The sequence below is a fragment of the Oryctolagus cuniculus genome, chromosome 13, assembly GCF_051225735.1.
Source record: "Oryctolagus cuniculus isolate XC-2025 breed Fujian yellow rabbit chromosome 13, ASM5122573v1, whole genome shotgun sequence".
Taxonomy (NCBI): domain Eukaryota; kingdom Metazoa; phylum Chordata; class Mammalia; order Lagomorpha; family Leporidae; genus Oryctolagus; species Oryctolagus cuniculus.
The window spans coordinates 3,143,691-3,168,353 of NC_142879.1; the positions used below are offsets into that span (position 1 = coordinate 3,143,691).

General features: G+C 50.2%; 2 protein-coding genes across 3 annotated transcripts in view; one reads left to right on the plus strand and one right to left on the minus strand.

The window, feature by feature from the left end:
- The window catches only part of HMCN1 (hemicentin 1), a 469,239-nt gene that overhangs the window by 259,437 nt on the left and 185,139 nt on the right, over positions 1 to 24,663 (plus strand). For both annotated transcript variants that reach the window (XM_051820384.3, XM_070055057.2), the window contains exons 23-30: positions 83 to 210; positions 4,114 to 4,386; positions 5,042 to 5,137; positions 9,396 to 9,590; positions 13,463 to 13,593; positions 13,742 to 13,889; positions 15,857 to 15,983; positions 17,851 to 18,005. In XM_051820384.3, coding sequence (XP_051676344.3) covers positions 83 to 210; positions 4,114 to 4,386; positions 5,042 to 5,137; positions 9,396 to 9,590; positions 13,463 to 13,593; positions 13,742 to 13,889; positions 15,857 to 15,983; positions 17,851 to 18,005 — 1,253 coding nt within the window. The remainder of the gene's footprint in view (positions 1 to 82; positions 211 to 4,113; positions 4,387 to 5,041; positions 5,138 to 9,395; positions 9,591 to 13,462; positions 13,594 to 13,741; positions 13,890 to 15,856; positions 15,984 to 17,850; positions 18,006 to 24,663) is intronic.
- LOC103351064 (inorganic pyrophosphatase) lies at positions 1,620 to 3,276 on the minus strand. Its single transcript, XM_089311934.1, is given in 3 exon segments — positions 1,620 to 2,336; positions 2,987 to 3,099; positions 3,225 to 3,276. Coding segments are annotated over 3 exon segments (795 nt in total). The 3' UTR covers positions 1,620 to 1,706.

Sequence of the window (24,663 nt, forward strand, 5' to 3'; positions counted from 1 at the left end):
TCCAGACTTCGCAGAGCAGAGCTTTGAGCCTGGAGGCATAGCTGTGAGGCAGCATCTGACCCCTCGTGTGCTTTCTGTTTAGACACACGTTCCTCCCCTCCGGCTCCGTGAAGATCACCGAGAGCCGCGTTTCAGACTCTGGGCTGTATCTCTGTGCTGCCACAAACATTGCGGGGAACGTGACTCAGTCTGTGAAGTTAAACGTCCACGGTGAGTTTCGAGGTCATCGTATGTGCTAACGGGCCACTGGGACACCTCATAGTCCCAGCTTCTGCAATAGTGAACCTCCAAACTGTACACTGGGTGACCCAAAGAGGCTGAAAGCCTGAGACTTGGGACTTTCTGACATGTGCTCGGACCGGGGCATCTTCTCTCTCCAAATCACTTTCTTTTGCCTTTTTCAAAGGGACTATATTAAATTTTTTATGTCACTGCTTCTAGTTGAAAATAGGACTCTCATTGCTATATAGAAGAAAGAAATGTATAAGCTGTAGGATGTACTTTGATTCTCAAGGAAGAACCTAATGGTATTTAAATGGTCATTTTTTAAGTAAGAACTTGAAAAAGTTTGTAGAAAATGAAATTAAAATGGAAATTAGAAAATTAATTATTTTGGTGCACAAAAATTTATCCTCACACAGTCAGCATAGAAAATGGAATTAAAATAATTAAAAAATTATTTTTGTGCAAAAAATTCTATTTCCTCACACACAATAAACATATACACCTAGTATGTGTTACTCTCACACATCTATTCACAAATGACTTCCAAATCACCTTTGCTGTTATGTAAGTGTGTAAATAAAAGTTATCTTAGGGGCTGGCGCCATGGCTCACTTGGTTATTCCTCTGCCTGAGGCGCCAGCATCCCATGTGGGTACCGGATTCTGTCCTGGTTGCTCCTCTTCCAGTCCAGCTCTCTGCTGTGGCCCGGGAAGGCAGTGGAGGATGGCCCAAGTGCTTGGGCCCTGTACCCTCATGGGAGACTGGGGGGAGGCACCTGGCCCCTGGCTTCGGATCGGCGAAGTTCTGGCCGTGGCGGCCATTTGGGGGCTGAACCAACGGAGGGAAGACCTTTCTCTGTCTCTCTCTCTCTCTCTCTCACTGTCTAACTCTGTCAAATAAATAAAAAATAACTTTTATTTAATTTTTATTTATTTATCTTAGTTGAAATAATGGGAAGCAGTTTTGGACAGATTGTATTCTGAGGGCACTGGATGAGTGCCAGCAGCAGTTGCTGTAGTTAGATGAGTCTTGTCAATGCAGGCCTAGTGAAGAGCGACTCGGTTTGCATCCAAGGCTTCCAGGTGAGTAGGCTGCAGCAGCATCAGCTTGTATTCCGGAGAAACCACACTGGTGTTTGTGGTGATAGGGCCACTTGTCCAGTTCTGCTGGTGTTGGGCAGACAGAGGTACCTGCTGGGGCTCCGGCAGCCTCGGCCGCTTTGGCCGCATCGGGGTCACACTTGAAGAGGTTCTCAGATGTTGTCTTCATGCAGCTGATTTTTTCATAAGTTATATTTATCTATTTGAAAGGCAGAGTTAGAGAGGGAGACAGACAGAGAGAGAGAAATCTCCTGTCTGCTGGTTCCCTCTCCAAATGGCCACAAAGACCGAGCCAGGCCAGGCTGCAGCCAGGAGCCAGGAGCTTCTTCTGGGTCTTTCATGTGAGTGCAGGGGCCCAAGCCTTTGAACCATCCTCTGCTGCTATCCCAAACGCATTAGCAAGGGGCTGGATTGGAAGTGGAGCAGCCAGGACTCGAACTGGTGCCCAAATAGATTGCTGGCGTTGCAGGTGGCAGCTTCGTGCACCACACCACAGCTGATTGCTTTTCTGTCCATTTTCTTAGTCACTAAAGCTTTCCAGTGGTCATAAGTGCTTTTAATAATTTTGACTGCAAAGTCCTTATCCTTAAATTCTACACTGAAAGCAAGTTCATTTTCTGTTTTTCTATCAGGAAACTTGAACCCTCTGAAGCAGTCCCCAGGACCTTCTAAGTCACTGGGTTTCAGCCTTTTGACGTCATTAATGTCATTATAATTGGCCTCATCAGGATCGTGCACATTAAAGGCCCTGACCATCCAGTCAGTTTCCACTTCGTCAGTCACAATATGCCCACAACGTTCACCCTTGCGCACTTTCACTCTTGCACACACCTTTCTTCGAGTTTCACACTCATCAGTCCTGTCGTTGTCTTAAGAACAGCCAGTGTGTTTGTCATTGTGTCTGGGGCCTTTCCGAGTCTGAGGGATGGGCCATAGTTCCCTGTAAGGGAATAAGTTGGTGGTGTTATGGGGTTTTTTCTTCACATTCTGCTTCATTGAATTTAAAGGGCCCTTTATAGCAAGCTCCCTTTTTTTTTTATTTTTTATTTTTTATTTATTTTTTTTATTTATTTATTTTTTTTTGACAGACAGAGTGGACAGTGAGAGAGAGAGAGACAGAGAGAAAGGTCTTCCTTTGCCGTTGGTTCACCCTCCAATGGCCGCCGCTGCAGCCGGCACACCGCGCTGATCCGATGGAGGAGCCAGGATCCAGGTGCTTTTCCTGGTCTCCCATGGGGTGCAGGGCCCAAGCACCTGGGCCATCCTCCACTGCACTCCCTGGCCATAGCAGAGAGCTGGCCTGGAAGAGGGGCAACCGGGACAGAATCCGGCGCCCCGACCGGGACTAGAACCCGGTGTGCCGGCGCCGCAAGGTGGAGGATTAGCCTATTGAGCCACGGCGCCGGCCGCAAGCTCCCTTTTTGCATTAGGCCAGCCTGGTACTTCTCATCCTTGTCTGCACCAGTTGCAATGTCATGAATGGAGGAGTGTGTCGCCCTTGGTCAGTTTTAAGGAAGACGCCATCCTCATGGGTAGGGGTCCCAGCCGGCGGCTCCCTGCTGAAGGTGCTCTGTGCCGGGGATGGGGCCGTGGCTGCTGCCACACAGCCAGCAGCCTGCACTCAGCGGTAGCTGCAGGAGAGGCACACGTGTCCTGGTTACACGATACACAGTTGCTTTCTGAAGCGCTCTCATATTCAGATAGCTCTGCGACTGGAAAAGTCCTGCTTCCTGATTCATTGCCCTCTTGACCACTCTAATTGGTCTGCTGCATCCTGCAGTTTGACAGGACCAAATGGTCACGCAAGGTCAAATGGTCCTTTCGACAGCGGGTTTGGAGACCAGATGGGAGTCCTGTTTACAGCTCTAGGGCATTCATTTATCACCTAACCTCTCTGACCTTTGGTTTTCTTTCCTAAAATAATGATCTTTGGGGCAAACCTGCTGCTCATGATACCAGCATCCCGTAACAGAAGACAGGTTCCAGTCCTGGCTGTTCCAATTCTGATCCAGCTCCCTGCTAATGTGCCTGGGAAGGCAGCAGAAGAGGCCCAAGTCCTTGGACCCACACCCCTGTGGGAGACCCAGATGGAGTTCCTGGCTCCTGGCTTCCGATCTGGCTGTTGTGGCCATCTGGGGGAGTGAATCCGTGGACGGAAGATCTTGATCTCTCTCTTGCTTTGCCTTTCAAATAAATTAATTAATTAAAAAAAAAAAAACACCTGTGGCTCAAAGTGACTGCACAATACACAGGGCATTGGTGTGGAAAGCAGGAATCCTTCGCAATTATTGACGTAAATTCCTTCACTTGGATTTCTGAAGGGAGGCAGACAAAGGGAAGTGACAAGGCCAAGCCCCCCCTCTGAAATCCACAGACGCCTTAGGGGAGGCTTCCTAACGCCCCTGTGCAGAGGACAGACGGAGCGCGGGACAGGCGTGCCTTCTGTTTCACTCTTAGGTTAGCAAACGTATTTGGATTGCCTCTTAGAGGAGGTTTTGAAACCTTAAATTACATTTTTCAAATACTGGCTTTGCTCCAGTTTGGAAGGCCGTTTTGTATTTGTTATGTCCCATCATTCATGTAATGGAGTGGGATCTTGCTGCATTGGGAGGGTAACAGGCCTCAGGACACCTGTGGCCACTCTGCACCCCCCAGCTGGTGAGCAGGCCGACCCTGGTTCCAGATCTCCAGCTTGAGACGGTTCTACTTTTCTATGATGCTTCACGGTAAGGAGCTCCCATTTAAACTTTTCTTTGGTTGAATCATTAATTTCCATTGTTATTTCCAGTGCCTCCAAAGATACAGCGTGGCCCAAAACATGTGAAAGTCCGGATCGGGCAGAGAGCGGATGTTCCCTGCAACGCCCAGGGGACGCCTCGCCCCGTCCTGACCTGGGTGAAGGGTGGACGGACCCTGCTGCTCGATGGGGTGCAGCGCCTGAGCCGTCCCGATGGGACTCTGAGCTTGCAGCAAGCCGCGCTCTCAGACGCGGGCCTTTACACGTGTGTCGCCACGAACGTAGCAGGCAGTGACGAAGCGGAGATAACGCTACATGTCCAAGGTGCTGTATGACGTGGAACGCTCGCGGTGGGGGCAGGGCGTAGGGAAAGCGCCAGGGTCTGTATGAGCGAGTCTAGGACCGTTTGGGGAAGACCTCTCTGATGATCTTTTGTGACTCTAACTGAAAGGAGACTGTTCATGAAGAAGCGTTACTGTTCTCTCACGCAGCCTGCGTCCATTCTTGCACATCTACTTTTTGCAGGAGAAGTTGCCGTGGGAGATGCAGCAATGGAAAGCACTGTGGATAGCCCCCTGTGCGCTGCTTCTGGTTGAGGGACGCGGGGGCTGAGGGCGTTGGCGTAGGACTTCATTCTCAGTGACAGGTCCTCGTCTTACAGTCGGTCCCTTGGAGGAAGGGTCACTGCCCGCCTCCGGCCCTGGCCGTGTTTTGAGGTGTGAACCATCAGTGTCTATTCTCTCGAGCAGCACATGCTCCTCCAGTTCCTGCCAGGAGTCTGGCGTGTTCTAGGCAGGTGAGAAAGCCAGGACAAAGCCAGACCCTGCTTCTGGGCTGTTCTGGCCAAGAATCCATCACGTTCAGGCATGTTCAGGGTAATAGGTGTAGCCGCTGATCGATGCAGGTGCTTGATGGTGCCTCGGCAGCATTTGAAGTTGCCCAAGAAAAGCCACTGATACTGCATTTGTTTTTCTCACAGAACCACCCACAGTGGAGGAGGTAGACTCTCCATTTAACACTCCATTCCAGGAAAGACTGGCCAGTCAACGCATTGCATTTCCATGCCCTGTAAGAGGTGTGTACTACCCAGAGTTATAGGCATTGCCATAATATCATTCCACTGTATTTATCCTAAATCGTCATCGCTGTGAAATTCCGCTGTCAGTCTGTCCTTGTTCTAACATGTGAGTTTGGTAACAGCTAACCCCTTTCACAAACAGCTCTTTGAACAGGTGTTTTTCCCTCCCAAGAATTGCACTTTATGGAGATTTTCCCGTCTTTCAGATTTGGCCGATCGAATCTGTTTTCCTTCTGTGTATTTCATTCTTTTTCAGTATGATTTTCCTCTCAAATGTGACAGCTGGAGCTATTCAGGATACTCGAGATTTATCTCTGTTAGCCAGAAGTGTAAGTTCTGAACACTTCTGTTCTTAAAAACCCCTTCTCCCGTGTCTACTTTCCGCTGGCAATCCCAGGACCAGTTTGCAGCTTGTTTGCAAGCCCCTCCTCTCCCTGAATTGCTGGCTCTGTGCCACCACGGTGCCTGGCCACAGGTTGCTGCCGTCCCCTCAGATGTGAAAGAGGCGTGCCACTCTTACCCTTGCTGTGGGTGCTGACTCTGGCTCGTGACGCCCTCTGCGGTGCATCTGCAGCGCCTCCATGCACGGTGGCAGTCTGGCACAGCCTAAGCCGTGGCCCTCCTCAAGGGCTGCCGTGGCCTGCTCCACGAGTGCTCCCACGTGTGCCTGTGCTCAAGGCCAACTCCGTCTCTAGCAAGCTTTTCCATCTCTGAGTGGTGGCTGTCCCAGTGATTACTCCACTTTCTGCCCATTTTAAACAGTGACTTAGCGAGCTTTTGCGTCTCAGGAGGCAGTGAGGGTCTGGCAGGAAAGCTGCTTGAGAAGAGTAAGGATCTTGGGTGCTCAGCACCACTCTCCTGCCTGCAGCCCCCACTCACCCCTGTTCTCACGGGGTCCCCACCACTCAGCTGCCTGCTGCCCCCACTGCTCCCTGTTCTCACGGGGTCCCCACCACTCACCTGCCTGCAGCCCCACTGCTCGCTGTTCTCACGGGGTCCCCACCACTCAGCTGCCTGCAGCCCCCACTCACCCGTGTTCTCACGGGGTCCCCACCACTCACCTGCCTGCAGCCCCCACTCACCCCTGTTCTCACGGGGTCCCCACCACTCAGCTGCCTGCAGCCCCCACTCACCCGTGTTCTCACGGGGTCCCCACCACTCACCTGCCTGCAGCCCCCCTGCTCCCTGTTCTCACGGGGTCCCCACCACTCTCCTGCCTGCAGCCCCTACTGCTCCCTGTTCTCACAGGGTCCCCACCACTCAGCTGCCTGCTGCCCCCACTGCTCCCTGTTCTCACGGGGTCCCCACCACTCACCTGCCTGCAGCCCCCACTCACCCCTGTTCTCACGGGGTCCCCACCACTCTCCTGCCTGCAGCCCCTACTGCTCCCTGTTCTCACAGGGTCCCCACCACTCTCCTGCCTGCTGCCCCCACTGCTCCCTGTTCTCACGGGGTCCCCACCACTCACCTGCCTGCAGCCCCCACTCACCCCTGTTCTCACGGGGTCCCCACCACTCTCCTGCCTGCAGCACACACTCACCCCTGTTCTCACGGGATCCCTACCACTCTCCTGCCTGCAGCACCCACTACTCCCTGTTCTCACAGGGTCCCTACCACTCTCCTGCCTGCAGCACCCACTCACCCCTGTTCTCACGGGGTCCCCACAACTCACCTGCCTGCAGCCCCCACTCACCCGTGTTCTTACAGGTCCCCACCACTCTCCTGCCTGCAGCCCCCACTCACCCCTGTTCTCAGGGGTCCCCGCCACTCTCCTGCCTGCAGCACACACTCACCCCTGTTCTCACGGGGTCCCCACCACTCTCCTGCCTGCAGCCCCCACTCACCCCTGTTCTCACGGGGTCCCCACCACTCTCCTGCCTGCAGCACCCACTACTCCCTGTTCTCACAGGGTCCCTACCACTCTCCTGCCTGCAGCCCCCACTCACCCCTGTTCTCACGGGGTCCCCACCACTCTCCTGCCTGCAGCCCCCCTGCTCCCTGTTCTCACGGGGTCCCCACCACTCACCTGCCTGCAGCCCCCACTCACCCCTGTTCTCACGGGGTCCCCACCACTCTCCTGCCTGCAGCACACACACACTGCTCCCTGTTCTCACGGGGTCCCCACCACTCAGCTGCCTGCAGCCCCTACTGCTCCCTGTTCTCACGGGGTCCCCACCACTCACCTGCCTGCAGCACCCACTCACCCCTGTTCTCACGGGGTCCCCACCACTCTCCTGCCTGCAGCCCCCACTGCTCCCTGTTTCACGGGTTCCCCACACCACTCTCCTGCCTGCAGCCCCCACTGCTCCCTGTTATCATGGGATCCCCACCACTCACCTGCCTGCAGCCCCACTGCTCCCTGTTATCACAGGGTCCCCATCACTCTCCTGCCTGCAGCCCCCACTGCGCCCTGTTCTCACTGGGTCCCCACCACTCACCTGCCTGCAGCCCCCACTCACCCCTGTTCTCACGGGGTCCCCACCACTCTCCTGCCTGCAGCATCCACTGCTCCCTGTTCTCACTGGGTCCCCACCACTCACCTGCCTGCAGCCCCCCCTGCTCCCTGTTCTCACGGGGTCCCCACCACTCACCTGCCTGCAGCCCCCCTGCTCCCTGTTCTCACGGGGTCCCCACCACTCACCTGCCTGCAGCCCCCACTCACCCCTGTTCTCACGGGGTCCCCACCACTCACCTGCCTGCAGCCCCCCTGCTCCCTGTTCTCACAGGGTCCCCACCACTCAGCTGCCTGCAGCCCCCACTCACCCCTGTTCTCACGGGGTCCCCACCACTCTCCTGCCTGCAGCATCCACTGCTCCCTGTTCTCACTGGGTCCCCACCACTCACCCCTGTTCTCACTGGGTCCCCACCACTCACCCCTGTTCTCACGGGGTCCCCACCACTCACCCCTCTTCTCACGGGATCCCTGACTTCTCTCTGCTCTGAAAAGCCTCTCTGCCTCATTCATTTTCACCTGGGCATTCATTTAAAGTACCTGGATGCCTTCATTGTGTGTTGCTATGAATGATGTCTTGATCGTGGTAGCTTTACCACTTGTAGAATGAAGACAACGCAGCTTGTTTCTTTTGTTTGTTCATTTTTGTTGTCACTTATCAACTCAACAAAGTGTGGTAGACATGCATGAAGGCATGAGTGGAATGTAAGTAGTAATTATGATTCTTGCCTGACAGCCTGACCAGACAGCTGGCGTCCATCTGTTTTATTTGCCCTTCCATATCAGTCGATGTTTGACTACGAGCACAGTACATAGGCCAGTCTTTGCTTCCCTTTCTCCTAAAGGTTTAACTTTTGTAGCCTTTATGAGTCTTTACCTCAACTTGCGTCTAGTGCAGTGGAATTCTGTGTATTCCTGCCATTCTTCTGTCCTTATCCATCTTTCAGCATTTTTATCATGTAACACAGGATCATTAACAAAGTCATAATATTAATTTTATTTAATGTGCTTATTTTATCTTCATGGGGATAAAGTGGATTTTTAATTTAGAGTAGTGCCTGGCACGTTGACTGCTGACGAGTGCACTTATTCCTAGTACAGAGTTCTTCGTCTCCTTCTGATACTCCTTTTGGCTCTGCTGCTCACTCTGCAGTGGTTCTGTCATTTTTATTTATTAGCATTTACTTCCATTCCCTCTCTTTGTCATAAATAAATCCTGGAAAGCAATTTGCTCACTGCTTCCTCAACTATGTTTTTTCAGGGGTTGAGCTACTATCCTTGATTTAACTGAGTGAGATTTCCGGAAGGTGCGTGGATAGACGTTCCTTACCTCCACCATGTCAGGCCTTTGAAAAAGTGAATTAGACAGCATCTCTCCTGTGCTTCAGTGTGCACTCTGGCTAGGCAGTCTTCGTGTTACCTTCCTGTGCTAGTACCTTAGTTGTGTCTTTACTCCTAAACCTCCCTGTATTTTATCAATTGAATTAATGCAATTTTTTCCTAATTGTCACTGGGAACTCACCAAGAAGATGCTTCGTTTACCATCATCGTGGGTATTCTAATGAAAACAGCTCCAAAAATCTTCACACCAGGGACTCTGGGTCTCACGGCTGATCAGGAATTAGAGGCGTTACTTTGCATAGCCTCTTCAATTTAATTTCCTTTGTCAGAAAAGTACATAGTACCTGTTGGTGCACATTACAATCATGACAAAAATTTGAATTTTCCTTGATACATTTTATATGTAATAATTATTTCTGATTTTTTTGGTAAAATATCATGAGGCTTTAATTTCTCATTTAGGTACTCCCAAGCCCACTGTCAAATGGCTACACAACGGTAGAGAGCTGACCGGCAGAGAGCCTGGTATCTCCGTCCTGGAAGGCGGCAGGTTGTTGGTCATTGCTTCCGTTGCACCGTCTGATGGTGGGGACTACATCTGTGTGGCAGTCAATGAAGCCGGCACCGCAGAGAGGAAGTACAACCTCAAAGTCCATGGTAAGTCCCAATGAAGATGCCAGGACCATCTAAGGGGATATGTAAGTTTTCCAGTTATTAAATATTTAAAATACTTCCTCAATGTGGTATTCTGTAATGTTAATGTGAATAAATGTGTTATCAAACAGAAACTGGTATTCTGATTGTTTATTTGATTTAAGACTTCACATTATTTGAGACCCAGTGGTAGCAAAGGTACATAGTAAACTCCTCCTGACCCTGAGCTGGGCCATCTAGTGCTCCTCTCCACAGGAAGGGAAAGTGCCACTTTGTGGGTGTACGTGTGTGTGTGTGTGTGTGTGTGTAGTTACGATAAAATATGGATGTATGTGGGGAGCAATCCGGACTAGACTGAGTTACTGGAATTAAGACTTATTCTATGCATCTGCTCTCCCACAATATGGCGCTGGGAGAGAAGAAAACAGCTTCTGCACAGCTGCCTCCAGTTCAGTCAATAAACTGTGGGACCTGCTCCTGATTGGAGGAGAGCAGCGTACTCGGCGTGTGGGCAGCCGAGTTGGGATTGGCAGAGGAGGACTATAAAGGAGGAGAGAGACGGCACGCACCAGGAACATCTATGGGGAACATCTAAGGGGAACATCTAAGGGAACACCTGTGCAGCCCCCGAGAGAGCCGGCCGGTGGTGTGCCGCTCCCCTGCGGAAGTGGGGAATGTGGCCAGGGGGAACTGCCCTTCCACGGAGGTGGAAGGGACAGTAGCCAACCCGGGAAGAACCAGCAGCAAACCCGGGGAGGGCCGAGCAGACGAAAGAACAGCGCAGGGTCCTGTGTCGTTCCTCCACGAAGAGGGGGAGCGACATAATGGTGCCGTGACTCTGATATGAAGCCTAGGCAGGGTTTAGTGTTGCTCCTCCACGAAGAGGGTGAGCGACATAATGGTGCCGTGACTCGGATAGGAAACCTAGGAGGGAAGAAGTGAAAAATACCAGAGAGAGAGACTAGCAAACAGCCTAGGGAAAAGCCGGACGAAAAAGGTGCCGGAAGAAGCTATTGAAAGCCTAGGCATAGACTCAGATACGGACTACGGACTACGGGGGGAAGCTGGGAGAAATCTCTAAGGTCGAAAGCGAAAGTGAAAGCTAGAACAAACAGACTCGGATACGGACTGTGGGGAGAGGCCAGGAGAAATGAGGGAGGAATATTGTTGGAGGAAAGCTTGGGGAAACATACCGGGTAGAGAAAAATGTTAGGGAAATTGAAGCCGCGGGGGGCAGGTCGAGGCGGAAATGAAAGCCACTTTGGGATTCTCAAGTTAGCCCGGGAATAGGGGGCGAAAAATTAAAACCAGAAGCGGAAACGTAAGCCTGGGTGGGATCCGTCTGATTAGCCCGGGGAGCAAAGGACGGGAAGCCAAACCGTGGGGCGGAGGCGTAAGCTGGGTTGAATTCGCCAGGCTAGCCCGGGGAACTTGGATTGAATGCTAGTGGCGGAGACGCAAGCTACACTGTGTGACTCGCGGAAGCCGCCGCGTGCAGAGAGAGCACGGGGCGTGAATAGATAGGGAACGCGGGGCTGGCGCGAGGCCGTGGTTCAGACGCGAAAGGGCTAGTGAGAGACCGCGGAGTGTGCGCGTGAAGCCGAGCCGCGCAGAGCCGGGAGCCCGCCGGCGGGGCGAGGCGCCGGGAAGCCGCGCGGAGCCGTGAAGGTGCCGCGGGGCGGGAGCCGGGAAGCCGCGGGGATAAGAGAAACAGAAGTTTAGAAGTAAAATGAGAGCGGGAAGCTGCGGGGATAAGAGAAACAGAAGTTTATAAGTAAAATGAGAGAAATAGGAATGCTGGAAGATAGAAGTAAAATGGGAGAAATAGGAATGCCCGGAGATAGAGAAATAGAGAAATAGAAAGGCCTCCTCTCAACATGGCAATGAGAAAGCTTGGATTCGGTCTGCCTGATTAAGTGAGGCGATGAGCACCTGCGGGCGGCTAGCAGCTTATGCGCCGCAGGTCACCGAAGACAGGCACGAATTAACATCAGTAAGGCCTCCCCACAATACAGCAATTAGGAGGCTTGGATTCGGTCTGCCTGATTAAGGCGGTAAGCACAAGTAGGCAGCTCGACCAGAGTATGAGCTGCAGGTCACCGAAGATAGGCACGAACCAACACTAATAAGTCTCCCCCACAATACAGCAATGAGAAGGCTTGGATTCGGTTTGCCTGATTGTTAGGGCTTGTAAGCCCCTGCAGGCAGAGCAGAGCATGCGCTGCAGGGCACCGAATACAGGCACGCATCAGCGCCTAAAAACCTCCTCACAACATGGCGAAGAGAGGACCCGGATTCGGTTTGCCTGATTGATAGGACTTGTAAGAACCTGTGGCAACTCTAGCAAGCAGAGCAGAGTGTGTGCCACGGGACACCGAAGACAGGCGCGTATCAACGCCAAAAATAAAAAGAAAGGGGGATCTGTGGGGAGCAACTCGGACTAGACTGAGTTACTGGAATTAAGACTTATTCTATGCATCTGCTCTCCCACAATATGGCGCTGGGAGAGAAGAAAACAGCTTCCGCACAGCTGCCTCCAGTTCAACCAATAAACTGTAGGACTTGCTCCTGATTGGAGGAGAGCAGCGTACTCGGCGTGTGGGCAGCCGAGTTGGGATTGGCAGAGGAGGACTATAAAGGAGGAGAGAGACGGCATGCACCAGGAACATCTAAGGGGAACATCTAAGGGAACACCTGTGCAGCCCCCGAGAGAGCCGGCTGGCGGTGTGCCGCTCCCCTGCGGAAGTGGGGAATGTGGCCAGGGGGAACTGCCCTTCCACGGAGGTGGAAGGGTCGGTAGCCAACCCGGGAAGAACCAGCAGCAAACCCGGGGAGGGCCGAGCAGACGAAAGAACAGCGCAGGGTCCTGTGTCGTTCCTCCACGAAGAGGGGGAGTGACAGATGTATAATATTTATCCTCTTTTCACTTACATAGAGTAGAAAGTTATACTCTTTAGTCTGCATTTCATCTGCTTCACAAAATGGCTTATCTTGGGAACTATTCAGTATTCCTAACTCTTTATCTATAGTATGCCGCTGTGTAGCTATACAATGATTTATTTAACCTTGCTTTATTAATGGTGAGTGTTGCGATTGTTACCATGTGTTCACTATTATGTAGAACCCCTCAGTAAAAATCTTATACATATGCCATTTTGCATTAGTAAAATGCCAGATGCATTTGAAAATTTGGTGAATATTGACTTTCATAGAGATTTAAGGCTCCTGTGACTTAAATTGAGACCTCTTGGTACCAACCTTGTGGTGCAGTGGGTTAAACTGCCACCTGCAACACCAGCATCCCATAATGGAGAGCTGGGTCAAGTGCTGGCTGCTGTGCTTCTGATCCAGCTCCCTGCTGATGCACCCAGGAAGCCAGCAGAGGCTGACCTGAACACGCGGGCCTCTGCCATGCACAGGAGAGATTCAGATGGAGTTCTGCACTCCTGGCGTCAGCCAGGATCAGCCCCAGCTCTTGCTAACCATTTGTGGAGTGCACTAGCAGATAGAATATCTTTTTCTCTGTTTCTTCCTCTCTCTGTGTCACTCTGTTTTGCAAATAAATAAATAAGGCCTTTTTTAAAAAAAGTAATACCCCCTACAACAGGTTGTGTTTTGAGTGGTATGTAAAATACATAGGTTCTATGTTAAATTTGTCCTGAATTCTGCCATTGAATTTAAAACCCTGAAATAGTAATAGTAAGACTTTTTGTATATAAATATGTTGGTCAAGGCTTTTTACAATAAGTATATGCTTGAATATGACTAGCTGTTCTGGCCAGTAAATCTCAGAATCTGCTTTGTAAAGTCCTTTGTAAAGAAACTTTAGGGTAATACTTATGATGACCGCCTGGCTGTGACTTCTGTCTCTGCAGTTCCTCCTGTAATTAAAGATGAAGAACAAGTAACGAATGTGTCCGTGTTGGTGAACCAGCTGACCAGTCTCTCCTGCGACGTGGAAGGGACGCCACCTCCCGTCATCACGTGGTACAAAGATGACGTGCTGGTAAAGTGGCACTCCTTGCTTCTGCACTGAGAGGAACTTGTTCAGCTGTTCGTTTTTCACGATTAGTGATGCAGATGTTTTAGTTCAGTGTTTAATTGTGTGTTCATATCCGGTTTGGAGGTAACACTGACCTCTCGGGCCCCTGCAGGTGCAGGAGAGCAGCACTATTGAGACCGTGAGCAATGGGAGGACCCTGAAGCTCTCCTCGGCCACGCTGCAGGACTCGGGACGATACTCCTGCAGAGCAGTGAACGTCGCGGGCACTTCTCAGAAGGACTTTAATATCCATGTGCTCGGTAAGGAAGATGGGCTTTGAAAAAACTGTGCTTCGGGTGCGTTTCTTACGCAGTATGCAGAGAGGTAACTGAAAAAGCAAAACATTAAATCGATAGAAGGGCCGGCGCCACGGCTCACTAGGCTAATCCTCCACCTTGCGGCGCCGGCACACCGGGTTCTAGTCCCGGTCGGGGCGCCGGTTCTGTCCCGGTTACCCTTCTTCCAGGCCAGCTCTCTGCTGTGGCCTGGGAGTGCCGTGGAGGATGGCCCAAGTACTTGGGCCCTGCACCCCATGGGAGACCAGGAGAAGCACCTGGCTCCTGCCATCGGATCAGCGCGGTGCGCTGGCCACAGCGTGCCAGCCGCGGCGGCCATTGGAGGGTGAACCAACGGCAAAGGAAGACCTTTCTCTCTGTCTCTCTCTCTTACTGTCCACTCTGCCTGTCCAAAAAAAAAAAAAAAAAAAAATCGATAGAAGAAACGCCGTCTGTTCCACTCTGTATTTTTGTCTTTAACAGAGGTTATTCAGAACCTGATGCAGAAAGTTTGAATGTGGTTATTACTTGTAATACAGAGAAGTCCTGGAGTTGTAGACCCAAAAGTCTCCAATAAAATAAAGTAGTACCATCTTCTGTAAAACAGGAAATTACTACTAATGTCAAATTCTCCAGTTAGGTGGGCAGGAAGCTCCCTAGCAAGTAGCCACCCAGAGTGTCGTGCAGTACAACTCACTTGTGGCTTGTCTAGCCCATTCTTCACTCAGCAGCCAGTGTGGTCTTAACACACACACCTGACCACACATGCCCCTCCCCTCCTGCAACCTCTAGTGTCTGCTCATTTTCCGGAAGCTGAGCACCTCACTTGGGGTGAAGGACGAGGCTGAGATGTGAGGGAGGTGTACAGGAGCTGCGTGATGTGCTCCATACTCCCAAAATAAAAGCCCACATACCCTGTCCTGTGACAGCGTGGACAGCTTGAGCGGACCTTAGCATCGTTCTTGTAAGAGATAAAGGCAGTGCATTTCAAACAGCATGACAGCGTAATATGAGAACTTGAACTTCGTGAGAGTTGATGATGTCATTCGTTATCTCTGATGTATAACAGTAGTATATTTAGTTATATAAAGGTACTTCGAAAAGTTCATGGAGCCGGCACCGCGGCTTACTAGGCTAATCCTCCACCTGCAGCGCCAGCACCCTGGGTTCTAGTCCCGGTCGGGGCGCCGGTTCTGTTCCGGTTGCCCCTCTTCCAGGCCAGCTCTCTGCTGTGGCCCAGGAGTGCAGTGGAGGATGGCCCAAGTGCTTGGGCCCTGCACCCGCATGGGAGACCAGGAAGAAGCACCTGGCTCCTGGCTTCAGATCGGCACAGTGCGCCGGCTGTAGTGGCCATTTGGGGGGTGAACCAACGGAAGGAAGACCTTTCTCTGTGTCTCGTTCTCTCTCACTATCTAACTCTGCCTGTCCAAAAAAAAAAAAAAAAAAAAAGTTCATGGAAAGGTGGGCATTTAGCCTAGCAGGTAAGATACCTGCATCCCACATTGGAATACCTGACTTCATGTCCAACTCTAGCAGACCTTGGGAGTAGTTGGCCTGGGTTGAGTTCCTGGCTCATGGCTTCTGACTAGCTCAGTCAGGCATTTAGGGAGCCAAACAGCAGATGTGAGCAATCTCAATCCCTCCTGCTTGCTTGCTGTCTTTCTCTCCTTACATCTCAAAAAATTCTAAAATTAAATCAAACATTTTCAGGTTCATGAAACACCTTGTGCATATGAGTTGAATATATGCTTCCAAGTGAATCCTGTATTAAGATAACAGATCTTTCATGAATATGTTTCTGTATTTAAATTTAATATTTGGGCACACAGATTTTGTCATATTTTTAACATTAACGATTTGTTGAAACATAGAAATCAGTGATTACCTGCTTCCCTTCTCCCGAGCCTGTTTGTTAAGTCATAGATTCTCATGGTAAAATGTCTTTGTTCAAGTTCCGCCCAGCGTGATAGGAGCCCGCTCCCCAGATGAAGTCTCAGTGGTCCTCAGCCGCAGCACCACCCTCGAGTGCCGGGTCACAGGCACCCCCTTCCCCGACATCCACTGGCTCAAAGACGGCAAGTGAGTACCTTTGCTGTGTCTGTTGCTCAGTTCGTGGATTTGAGTGGTGTAGGGAACAGGTTAAGCCGAGGCCGAAGTAGCCAGGAGTCACAAGGGTTACAGTGCATCGAAAGGCACTTACATCCAGACTGTGCAAAACAATAAGGAAGATAACCAACAGTAAATGTAATGTGATGAAAAATGTTCAGAGAAGCAAGAGATTTTATTTTATTTTATTTTTTATTCTTTTTTTTTTTTTTTTTTTTTTGACAGGCAGAGTGGACAGTGAGAGAGAGAGACAGAGAGAAAGGTCTTCCTTTGCCGTTGGTTCACCCTCCAATGGCCGCCACGGCTGGCACGCTGCGGCCGGCACACCGCGCTGATCCGAAAGCAGGAGCCAGGTGCTTCTCCTGGTCTCCCATGGGGTGCAGGGCCCAAGCACTTGGGCCATCCTCCACTGCACTCCCGGGCCACAGCAGAGAGCTGGCCTGGAAGAGGGGCAACCGGGACAGAATCTGGCGCCCCGACCAGGACTAGAACCCGGTGTGCTGGCGCCGCTAGGTGGAGGATTAGCCTAGTGAGCCGTGGCGCCGGCCCGAGATTTTATATTATAGTTAGGCAATTAACATACTAAAAAAAGTTCACCCTCAATGACTTGATGAATGTAAATAAATACGGTTTTGATTTTCACTGGTCATGCAGACAAAAAAGTAAAGCATTGAAATCTCAAATGTTAGCTGGAGTATGGGGGGTCAGTTCTCAGATGAGGAGGCTGTAAACGCGTACCCTGAAGACTGTTGATTGGCATCTGTGAAAATGTCTTTCATGTGCTGGTTCTGGGCCAGGGTGATGCCAGGAATCGGGAGCTTCATCTGGGTCTCCCATGTGGGTGATAGGGCCCAGCTACTTGGGATGTCTTCCGCTGCTTTCCCAGCTGCATTAGCAGGAGCTGGATCAGAAATGGGGCAGCCGGGACACGAACTGGCACCCGTATGGGATGCTGAAGCCACGGACAGCAGCTTCACCCATTGTGCCACAATGCTGCCCCCCTGAGAATACTTTTTAAAATAGTATTACTTAGCCCGAGTTTTCTAGAGTGTCACACTAAACTGTACTTAGTAATAAAAACAAATATAGAGAAAGAGTAAGAGTGGATGAGTGAAAAAAATGACACTACTGATTATAAATAATATTAGACAAGTTAAGTTGGAAATAGGGAAGCTTTTCATCTGAAAATGATGATTATCTAATTTCTATTAATAAAGCAGTGTAGTGATTTCATTCTTCTGAATGAGTGCTAATTGCATCACTGCACATTTTTAATCAACTTTGATTCTGTTTTCAACTTGTTATCACTAAGTGATTTTTGTTGTGGTGAATGAGTGAGGAAACATGGGCAAATAAAAATGAACTTCTGGGAGCCGGCACTGTGGCATAGCAGGTAAAGCCACTGCCTGCAGTGCCGCATCCCATATGGGTGCTGGTTTAGTCCCGGCTGCTCCACTTCCAATCCAGCTCCCTGCTAATGCGCCTGGGAAAGCAGTCCTGCCTGCAGTGCTGGCATGGCATGTGGGCATCTGTTTGAGCCCTGGCTGCTCCACTTCTGATCCAGCTCCCTGCTGGTGTGCCTGGGAAGGCAGTGGAGGATGGCCCAAGTATTTTGGGCCCCTGCATCCACTTAGGAGACCTGGAGGAAGCTCTTGGTTCCTGGCTTTGGATTGGCTCAGCTCTGGCCATCGCAGCCATTTGGGGAGTGAGCTCAGTGGATGGAACTTTTCTCTCTCTCTCTGTCTCTTTCTCACCCTCTCTCTCTGTAATTCTGCCTTTAAAATAAAATAAATAAATCCTTAATAAAAAAATTTATGGAATAAATTTTTATTTTTTCTAGGCCTTTGTTGTTGAGCGATCCCAATATTGAACTTCTAGACAGAGGACAAATTCTGCATCTAAAGAATGCACGAAGAAGTGACAAGGGGCGCTACCAGTGTGCTGTGTCTAATGCAGCTGGCAAGCAAGCCAAGGACATAAAGCTGACTGTCTATCGTAAGTGTGATGCCCTTGTGCTGTCTGCCCCGTCACTGTTGTTGATGGAAGATTGACAAGCAGGCTTTCCTCCCATGTGCACTGCTCTGTTATTCAGTATCGCTCATTTGGAATGCTGCTCCCGGGGAAGGAACCTGTCTGCGTGCGTCTAAGGCTAGTGCCCTGCACCCTGTTCCAAGGTGTTTTATCTTCAAGTATGAATTTTTTCATATGCTCAGTGACTCTTGTACTCTTCACTTAATGGGTCCAGAGTTTCCTAACTTGTCAGCTTATACAGAAATTAAATGTGTATACCTTGAAGGAGTTAAAGCTGTATAAAGTGTACAGGTGTCTGAAATAGAAGGAAACAGAAAATGTGCAAACAGTTGAACTGTACCATTTCGTACCATTGGGGTCTTTGTCCTGACATGTGATCCTATTTTTTTAAAGATTTATTTATTTATTTGAAAGGCAGAATTACTGAGAGGAGAGGCAGAGAAAGAGAGGTCTTCCACCCGCTGGTTCACTCCTCAGATGGTCACAACAGCTAGAACTGGGTCAATCTGAAGCCAGGAGCCAGGAGCTTCTTCCTGGTCTTCATGTGGATGCAGGGCCCAAGCACTTGGGCCATCTTCCACTGTTTTCCCAGGCCACAGCAGGAAGCTTGATTGGAAATGGAGCAGCCGGAACTCGAACCGGCGGCCATATGGGATGCCAGCATTGCAGCCGGTGGTTTTTCCCGCTGTGCCACAGCACTGGACCCCTGTGATCATATTTTAAACGCTTTATGTTTGTGCTGCTATTTTTCCCAGCTGTGCCCCAAAAGAGACACATAGCCTTCATTTCTTTGCTGGTGGCCAAAGTCGTTTTACTTTTGTATGAACTGAGCATGGGTAGCACGTGGCGATTATGTTGGAGGTACAGAGGGTACACAGTAGAACAGAGGAGAGCACAGTAGTCCAGTGATGCCTCTCAGGGCTGTACTCACTGCCTGTCTTCTCCTTTGCATAGTGGATGGCACTCAAGGCAAGTGCAGGTACTTCAGAAGGACAGCTGCTCACCGGGTTCCCCACCACGGCAGGCACCAGCCGCTTTCGGTCACCTGCTGCTACTTCATTTCCTTCACAGCGCTCGTCACAAGTCGCCTTATTTTAAATTATTTATTTATTATACTTACTAGCTATTTCTCTCCAAGAAATCTAAACTTTAAAAAAAAACATTATTTGAAAGAGTTAGAAAGAGATCTTCCATCTGCTGGCTCACTCCCCAAATGGCCGAAACAGCCAGAGCTTGACCTGACTGAAGCCAGGAGCCGGAGCTTCCTCTGGGTCTCTCACTTGGGTGGCAAGGGCCCAGACACTTGGGCCATCTTCCATTGCTCTCCTGGGCTGCTGTCAGGGAGCTGAGTCAGAAGTGGAGCAGTCAGGACATGACGCTGGCATTGCAGGCGGCTACTTGACCCTCTTGCATCACAGTGCCGGCCCCACAATCTAAACTTTTTTTTTTTTAATTTATTTACTTACTTGGATGTCAGAGTTAGAGGAAGAGACAGATCTTCTATCCACTGTTTCACTTCCCAGTCGGTTACCACTGACAGGGCTGGACCAGGCCAGAGTCAGGAGCCTGAAGGTTCATCTGGGTCTCTCATATGAGTTGCAGGGGCCCAGGCACTTGGAGCAGGCCACCAGCAGGGAGCTGGATTGGAAGTGGAGCAGCTGGGACTCAAACCAGCACCCATATGAGCTGCCAGCATTGCAGGCAGTGCCTTCACCTGCTATGTCACAATGCCAGCCCCATGAATCCAAATTTTTTTTTTTTTTTTTTGACAGGCAGAGTACACAGTGAGAGAGAGAGACAGAGAGAAAGGTCTTCCTTTACCATTGGTTCACCCTCCAATGGCCGCTGTGGTCGGCGCATCACGCTCCTCCGAAGCCAGGAGCCAGGTGCTTCTCCTGGTCTCCCATGCGGGTGCAGGGCCCACACACTTGGGCCATCCTCCACTGCACTCCCGGGCCACAGCAGAGAGCTGGCCTGGAAGAGGGGCAACCGGGACAGAATCCGGCGCCCCGACCCAGACTAGAACCCGGGGTGCTGGCGCCACAGGCAGAGGATTAGCCTATTGAGCCACGGCGCCGGCCCCAAATTTCTTAAGAATGGATCTTTGTTGGGCATATTCCCTACTTTAATGTCTGTTGAACAGTAGCAGCTCCCAAGAAATGCTTGCTACGTGAATGAAATATTTCCTGAAGGAATGGTCTAGTGCCACTCTCTGTAGTATCAGAAACACTACCCCATGTGACTATACACACTAGGAATGGTGCTAGTCCAAACAAGTGGATCCTCAGTATAAAATACATACCAGATATCAAAGACTTTGCAGGGAAAATAATGTAAGGCAACTAATTAATAGTGCCTATTGGTAGACACAGGAGTTATTTTTTAAAGATATTTTGTCTAAGTGAAATATAGTATTAAAATTAATTTCCTGTTTTTAGTGTGACTAAAAGAAAATTTAACGTTACCTACATGGCTTGTGCTATATTTATGTTGGACAATACTGGTTGTTAAGTAGTTATTAAGAACTTGGGCTTCTGAGACAGACTTGTTCAACCCCAAGTGCTGCCACCTAGGAGCTTTGTGACTTTGGACAATTTGCTTCATACCTCATAGCTTTGTTTTCTGAGCTGTAAAATGGGAATAATGCTAGCTCCTATATAATGGTGTTACTGTGAGGATCAAAGGCTACATATGTATGTGTGGAGTACTTACAGTAACAGCTCATTAAATGCTACTCATTTGTCACGTCTATGTAGGGATACATTGTCTTTGAACTTAAAATGTGTGCAATCTGGCCGGCGCCGTGGCTCACTGGGCTAATCCTCTGCCTTGTGGCGCCGGCACACCGGGTTCTAGTCCTGGTTGGGGCGCCGGATTCTGTCCCGGTTGCCCCTCTTCCAGGCCAGCTCTCTGTTGTGGCCCGGGAGTGCAGTGGAGGATGGCCCAAGTGCTTGGGCCCTGCACCCCATGGGAGACCAGGAGAAGCTCCTGGCTCCTGCCATCGGATCAGCGCGGTGCACCGGCCGCAGCGCGCTGGCCGCGGCGGCCATTGGAGGGTGAACCAACGGCAAAAGGAAGACCTTTCTCTCTGTCTCTCTCTCTCACTGTCCACTCTGCCTGTCAAAAAATAAAAAATAAAAAAATAAAAAAAAAATGTGTGCAATCTTGTTTGACTTCTATATAACTATTCCACATCTCCCCCCCCCCCTTTTTTTTTTTTTGACAGGCAGAGTGGACAGTGAGAGAGAGACACAGAGAGAAAGGTCTTCTTTTGCCGTTGGTTCACCCTCCAATGGCCGCCGCGGCCAGCGCGCTGCGGCCGGCGCACCGCGCTGATCCGATGGCAGGAGCCAGGTGCTTTTCCTGGTCTCCCATGGGGTGCAGGGCCCAAGCACCTGGGCCATCCTCCACTGCACTCCCTGGCCACAGCAGAGAGCTGGCCTGGAAGAGGGGCAACCGGGACAGAATCCGGCGCCCCGACCGGGACTAGAACCCGGTGTGCCGGCGCCGCTAGGCGGAGGATTAGCCTAGTGAGCCGCGGCGCCAGCTCCACATCTCCCTTTTAAACAGTGTCTTTATGTACAGTTTGAATAGCTTTATTGTATCAGAGATACTATATTTAAGGTAGGCTTTTAAGTGATTTTTTCTGTAGCTACAAGTCTGTGGAGGAAAGCAATCATGGGAGGAAGTATCTTCTAAAAAAAAAAAAGTAACATTGCTGAAAGATTAGCCATGCAAACATCATGGCTAATCAACAGATGTGTTTAATCAACGGAAGTGTTTTGTTGCCGTTCGCTCCCACCAGAGCTGGCCAGGTAGACAGTAGGCGCGATGTTTTCCCTGAGTTGCTGAGGGTCTTCCCTGATCTGCGTTGGCGCCAGACTGAGACACATACATCTGGTGATTTGGTGGGACTCCTCCTAACACGGGGCTCGAGCTCCTGCCGTAGAATCCCCTTGTTCACTTAGTGTGACGCCCTCAGGCGTCCGGAGAGAGGGCTCCGTAACAAGTGCGTCCTCCGGGATTGTCTGAGATGAAAGGCATTGCGATATATGCCATTTCCGCTCTAGCAAGCTCACCTGTACCTCCACGCGCCTCATCGTAAGCTTACTTTATTTCATTTGTGAAAATGCATTTATTCCTAAAATGGAAAAAAAATGAAACAGAGGCTATGGCTTGGCTGAATGTGAGGGATGTATGTGGATTTCAGGTTGAGTGTGTTTTCACACCACCCCCGATTCACTTGTCTTCCTCATTTACACACTCACATGTGTGGATGAAGCAGGTGGGTCAGTGCAGCTGCAAGGTAGCAATGATCATTGTGCTCAAGGAAAGAAATGCAGGCAAAACGGACGTGAGGGGAGGGAGCAGGGGACAGAATGTGGAAGACGGGAGTGTGAAGGGCCTTTGAATATCCTGTGTGGAGCTCCCGCGGATTGACAGCTTGCAGACCTGAGGCCCGTGTGCTTGGTGGGTTTCAGAGGCCCGGGAGAATCCTAAACGATGGGAAAGTCTGTGTGTACATGCGTGGGTGCTGTGCACATGCAGCGTGTCCACAACTTTTATCCACACCCCCAAGTGTAGGACTTCGGCAAATACGTATGAATTAAATGATACAGGAAGTGAAATGTATATTTATTTGGAAAATTTAAGCAACCCTTTTTCATAAATATTTTAGATTTTGCGGACCATGAGGCAGAATCAAAAATATTCTATAGATACTTACATAACAAGACAGAAATTGATTTCTACAAAATTGTTTATTGATGAAATTCCCTTTTTGTGATTTTCAAAATTTTTTTCTAATACTTGTTTGCTAAGAGGATTAATGGGAATAATTGGGAGCGGGGAGTAATGTTTCATTTCATCGGAGTTTAGTTTGCACTATCATTAAAATCGATTGCAAATGTTCAGCTCTAGATGGTGCATTGGGATGAGATTTTACCTATTTCCTCTTTGAAAATGTCTTTGCAACACCAGCAACAGCCAGGGCTGGGCCATGCTGAATCCAGGATCCAGGATCTCAGTCCAGGTCACCTGTGTAGGTGTCAGGACCTCCCCCCACCCAACCACTTTCACGTTTTCTCTCCTTCCGCGCACGCGTGTGTGTGTGTGTGTGTGTGTGTCCGTCTGTCTCTGTCTCCTTCTCTGTCTTTGCCTTTCAAATAAATAAAATCAGTGAAAACACCTAAAATCAGTGACAACAGCAAATCAGTGGAAACATACTAAGGCTGGTAACAGTTCATAAGCATTTGATTCGAGCGTGTTCACTGCTTGGCAGGCATTAGTAGAATCCTGTATCTCCCCTCCATACACATTTAACTTAATCTGTTCCAGCTGAATGTTAGATGAAGGGTCCTCAGTTTCAAAGGCTAATCAGTTTGGGAATACCGAGATTTCCTTTGTGTTTGTCTCAAGGTCTGACAATCTTTGCAAGAGCTCTCAGGTCAGAAAATACATGCACTGCAAATTTGTGGGGGAATTCATGTACCCAGTAGCAATAACACTTCACCCCCTCTAAGGCCATTGCGTGGTGAGCCAGGCCAGGGGATTCAGTTCTGCAGGAAGTCATGGCACTGATGCTAAAAGCAAATTCAGGACACCCTTAGCACTGCTGGATCAACAGCATGAGACTGTTGTACACCACACAGAGTGCTTGCTGATGAATACAGCGGTGAATGGTCATGGACTTTTTATTTATTTATTTTTTATTTATTTTTTATTTTTTTGACAGGCAGAGTGGACAGTGAGAGAGAGAGACAGGTGAGAAAGGTCTTCCTTTGCCGTTGGTTCACCCTCCAATGGCCGCCGCGGCCAGCGCGCTGCGGCCGGCGCACCGCGCTGATCCGAAGGCAGGAGCCAGGAGCCAGGTGCTTTTCCTGGTCTCCCATGGGGTGCAGGGCCCAAGCACCTGGGCCATCCTCCACTGCACTCCCTGGCCACAGCAGAGGGCTGGCCTGGAAGAGGGGCAACCGGGACAGAATCCGGCGCCCCGACCGGGACTAGAACCCGGTGTGCCGGCGCCGCTAGGCGGAGGATTAGCCTAGTGAGCCGCGGCGCCGGCCTGGTCATGGACTTTTAAAAACACTTGGCATTTTAATTGGCTTTGTAAGTTTCTTTAAATCTTTTTTTAAAGACGTGTTTATTTGAGAGGCAGAGTTACAGACAGAGAGGATGAAACAGAGAGAGGTCTTCCACCAGCTGGTTCACTCTCCAAGTGGCTGCAACAGCTGGAGCTGTGTGGATCTGAAGCCAGAAGCTTCTCCTGGGTCTCCCATGTGGATGCAGGGGCCCAAGCACTTGGGCCATCTTCTACTGGTATCCCAGGCCATAGCAGGGAGCTGGATCGGAAGTGGTGCAGCAGGGACAGGAACCAGCCGCCCGTATAGGATGCCGGCACTGCAGGCAGAGGCTTAAGCTGCACCACGGCGCTGGCCCCTAAATCTTTTTCCCATCACATAGATTTGTAATTTTGCCATCCTCAGGTGTAACAAATCATAGCAGATTGTACTTCAAGTTGTAATGATGAGTGTTTTCTCGATTTCTCTGGGAATCCTTTGTCCCAGTTCTTCACGGACTGCCCTAGAGACCCATTCTTCAGCTTCTTCAACATTGGCCTTGG